Source organism: Bactrocera latifrons, unplaced genomic scaffold, assembly GCF_001853355.1.
Source record: "Bactrocera latifrons isolate USDA-ARS-PBARC rearing strain unplaced genomic scaffold, ASM185335v1 scaffold_36, whole genome shotgun sequence".
Taxonomy (NCBI): Eukaryota; Metazoa; Arthropoda; class Insecta; order Diptera; family Tephritidae; genus Bactrocera; species Bactrocera latifrons.
This window is the reverse complement of record NW_017537001.1, coordinates 502,440-506,122: the sequence shown is the minus strand read 5'-3', so window position 1 is coordinate 506,122 and position 3,683 is coordinate 502,440. Positions and strand designations below refer to the sequence as shown.

At 40.7% G+C, this 3,683-nt stretch overlaps 1 protein-coding gene across 1 annotated transcript in view; it reads left to right on the top strand.

Moving 5' to 3' along the window:
* LOC108971821 (NACHT domain- and WD repeat-containing protein 1) overlaps positions 1-3,683 on the top strand; it is a 125,498-nt gene that overhangs the window by 78,199 nt on the left and 43,616 nt on the right. The window contains exons 3-7 of the mRNA XM_018938115.1: positions 273-534; positions 610-950; positions 3,011-3,090; positions 3,226-3,360; positions 3,504-3,644. Of these exons, the coding sequence (XP_018793660.1) occupies positions 836-950; positions 3,011-3,090; positions 3,226-3,360; positions 3,504-3,644 (471 nt within the window). The 5' untranslated portion in view covers positions 273-534; positions 610-835. The remainder of the gene's footprint in view (positions 1-272; positions 535-609; positions 951-3,010; positions 3,091-3,225; positions 3,361-3,503; positions 3,645-3,683) is intronic.

Here is a 3,683-nt window from a genome sequence, read left to right as displayed (position 1 = left end):
CATTCATCTCAATATTTTCAAAATAAAAATATACTTGGCCAGGGTGAATTTGAAAAGTTTCGGCGAAAATAAATTGCGCTGAGACATAAAAAGAGTACACAATAATAACTCGTAAAAGTTTACCAATCGCTGCGGAGTATTAATAAATTTTGGAAATATTGAATATAATGTTTCTTCCTCCTACTAGCTTTCAGAAATTTTTTCATTAACTGCCATGCATCTTTTACGAGTAAACATAAACTCAAACTTATCTTCGATATTKCTACTTTTAGTTACAGGTGCGGATACAAACCGAGATTCTTTTTTTCGAAATCTGGCAGGAGAATAAAAATTGCTTAAACGCCAACTGGAGAAAACATCAATAAAATATTAAACATGCACATACACACGCGTAAACGACAGTTATTATGAGGTGTGCCGTTTCGCTGCAGACATTACCATTTCAAACACACACTCATACACATATGGAACGCAAAAGCATGAGACAAATAAATGAGAGCGCAGCATTGGTTTAAAGAGAAGGCAAACGTATGGGTATGTATAAAATAATCAGCCGCAGCAACATCTGTTGAATGTCGATATAATCTATTGGAATTGCCGCAACGACAGCAAAAAACAAGACGCCGAGCTATGCAGACACATATATACAACCAACACATGCGCATGCAATTAAATAGTGATTTAGATTTTTTGCCCTGCAATAACGAGGGATATTAAAACTGCRACAAATATAACCGATAAGGGCGGCTAAACACCAAAAAAACCAGCGCGTGGAGATAAACAATACTTGTGCTTGCCGAGCAGCCCCGCCGTAGGAGTCTTCGTGGCACGCAACATGGCCGCGCCCATCGATGAGGGCGTGCTGAGCGCTTTGCGCGGCATAGCAAGCAAAAACACACGTCTGCCCAAGCCGTTGCTCATCAAAGTTTATGTGTCCAGCTTGAAGGAGGGTGAGTACGCACATAGCCAATGTGTTGTTGTTGTTTGCTTCTTTCCATTTTGCACTTTATTTTTATCGCTTATTGGCTTAGGACTTTATTTAACCAGTAATTCGTTGGTTATCTCGCAATCTGAACACAGCTTTAGATTATAAATAATTTCCGTAAACAAAGCCAGAATTTATTCGATTGCTTTGACTTTTTTTTTTTTTATCTGAAAACTGATTTATTCAACTTAGATTTTACTACTTTCAAAGAGCAGAACTTTTTTTCCAACCTTTTGTGTAGGATAAACTTTTCCTCTATAATTACCTTATATCAATGGCCGCGATTTAAGATACTCAATTCTAAATAATCCTTAAAACCAGCCTGAATATCTTTCGAATAAAACCGGATTCATKCCACCAAAGAATGCTAGAAAAAGCCGCCTCTCAGAACATAACRAATAAGTTTTCAGCACAGAGGTATACACATGAGAAATTAAGATGATAAAGACAAGGACGAAAACTAATTTCAAATAAAATAATGGGATATTTCTAGAGGAGTCACGTACAGTAAATTTAATTTACTGATATTAAGAAACTACGAACCTCTCCATTATCTTCGATTGGGGAATGGCGTTCACTGTCTGGTGTTATGCTTTCACTGCCAWTCATCAGGTTGAAGAAGTGTTCCTTACATAATTAAACTATGCTCTGCACATTTGTCTCTAGATCACCACTGCGGATTCTACAAAAGTATGCTCCGGTATTGAACCCTTCCGTTAGTCGCCATATCTTTTCGTAGAACTTTTGAGCATTACCCCTGTCGATCAGCTTGTCAATCTCTTCATACTCACTCGATTCAGCCTCTCTTTTTTTTTTTTTTGTCTTCAAAAACGTCTCGCTTCCCTCTTCAACTCTCGATATCTAACCCATTCCGCACRTGTTATGGTCGATCGTACCGTTGCGAGGTAGGCAGCCTTTTTTCACTCCGCTGCGACTCGCCACTCCTCATCGTAGCAGTTGTTCTTTTGCTTTATACCTCAGAGATCAGGAATGCAAGTCGACTGTTGTGATTGCAGCTTCTCGACGTCGAACCGTTCTTGTATTTGTTGACGTGCGTTTTTTCAGAGCGTACGCACGTCTAAACCACTGGAGACGTATCTCAACATGATCGATCTGGTTGGTGGCTTTTCGATTCGGAGGCAGCCAGCTAGCTATTTTTTACCCACGCTGCTCTCATATGTGAGCTCCAAGCGCTCATAAAAGGCATATTTGGTCACTTAGTCGGGATCGGCCGCAAATCAGCGATATGTTGAAGAGCTTCGCTTTTATATGGATTGTGGCCAAACGTTCTTTTATCTGGGTGAATGCCTGGGTTCGGCGACGGAGTCTCTCTTCCACCACGAGCCCCACACCGAATTTGCGCTCTTTTATATGACCACTATAGTAAATACCACAAGGACCTACTCGTCTTAGTCGTTGTCCCATCGACCGCACTTCTTGGCCAGTGGTTTACCCTTACGGAAGTATCAATCACCCGGGCAGCGGCACCTTCTCAGTTAAAGGATCGGACATTACAAGTGCATGCCCTTAGGTCTCTTAATCCTTCATACTTTTGCAGTAGTCGTCAACAAAAGTAGGGGTTTTCTTCCTTTTTGTTCTTTTTCGTTGGTGGCGTTTTTTCCTTGACGGGACCCAAGCCTAGCTCACACCCCGGGGGATGATTCGTCTACCCACTTTAGCTCGCCTTCAAACTGATGTTTTTTTACTACCCAGAGGATACTTGGTCTAAGACCGGAAGTCGTGAGCTGCTTGATTTTAGATGTAAAATTATCATTTTTGGTCACTCCCAATTGAATGACGCTCAGAGAACTTTTCTCAATTGCGTGAACTTTAGACATTGGTAGCTAACTGTTTCAATTTTTCTCCAAGTTTTCTCGATGAAACAAATGATATAGTAGCCTCTAGAGAGGAACTGTAATAAGTTTAGTCCAATTTWTTTTTAAATTGTGGAAATGCTTACTTTCTGCTTTCTATCCGATTTCAAACCAATATGTTTTTTATACTTTTTTCCGACAATTTCTCTAGAATTCTGCCAAGAGCGACGCATGCTTCTGGAACTAGTGGGCCCCGAGCTACAGTCTATTTATGATGACAGACAAATTGAGGTAAATGTTTCAGTCAAATACTTGTTTTTAAGTTTTGCAATGGATTTTKCTCTTACTTATCTTTCTTTACTCGCGTAGAAACCCCTTACGCGTAGTTTATACCATATTTACRTACAAAAATAACTTCCATTTCAGATTGAAATTGTCGACATGCACTTCGGCACTGGGCCGTTGCAAATTATGCAAGTCGAACAAGATCCATATATACTCCATGACTATCTGCATGAAATCGAGACTTGCTACAACAATTCGAAAAGTGTATTTTTCCTGGTAAGTGCGCGCCAACTACATAAATCCCCATACACACACCCGCACATAAAAGTACCGAAGCATAAGCTCTGCCGCTAGCAGAGAAAAATCTCTTCTAATGCAATTTGCAAATTATCATTTTCTCTCCTCAATTGCTTTTATAGGCACTTATCGGCGATAGCATCGGTCCCATGCCATTGCCGACGCACATCGACGAAGATATTTTCACCGACATACTACAGCAGGCRCAAACGAGCACTGACGACCGAAACCTGCTACAAAAGTGGTACGCAAAGGACAGCACAGCAGACGCAAAAACTGCCAACAGCAGCGGAGAAGGGGGT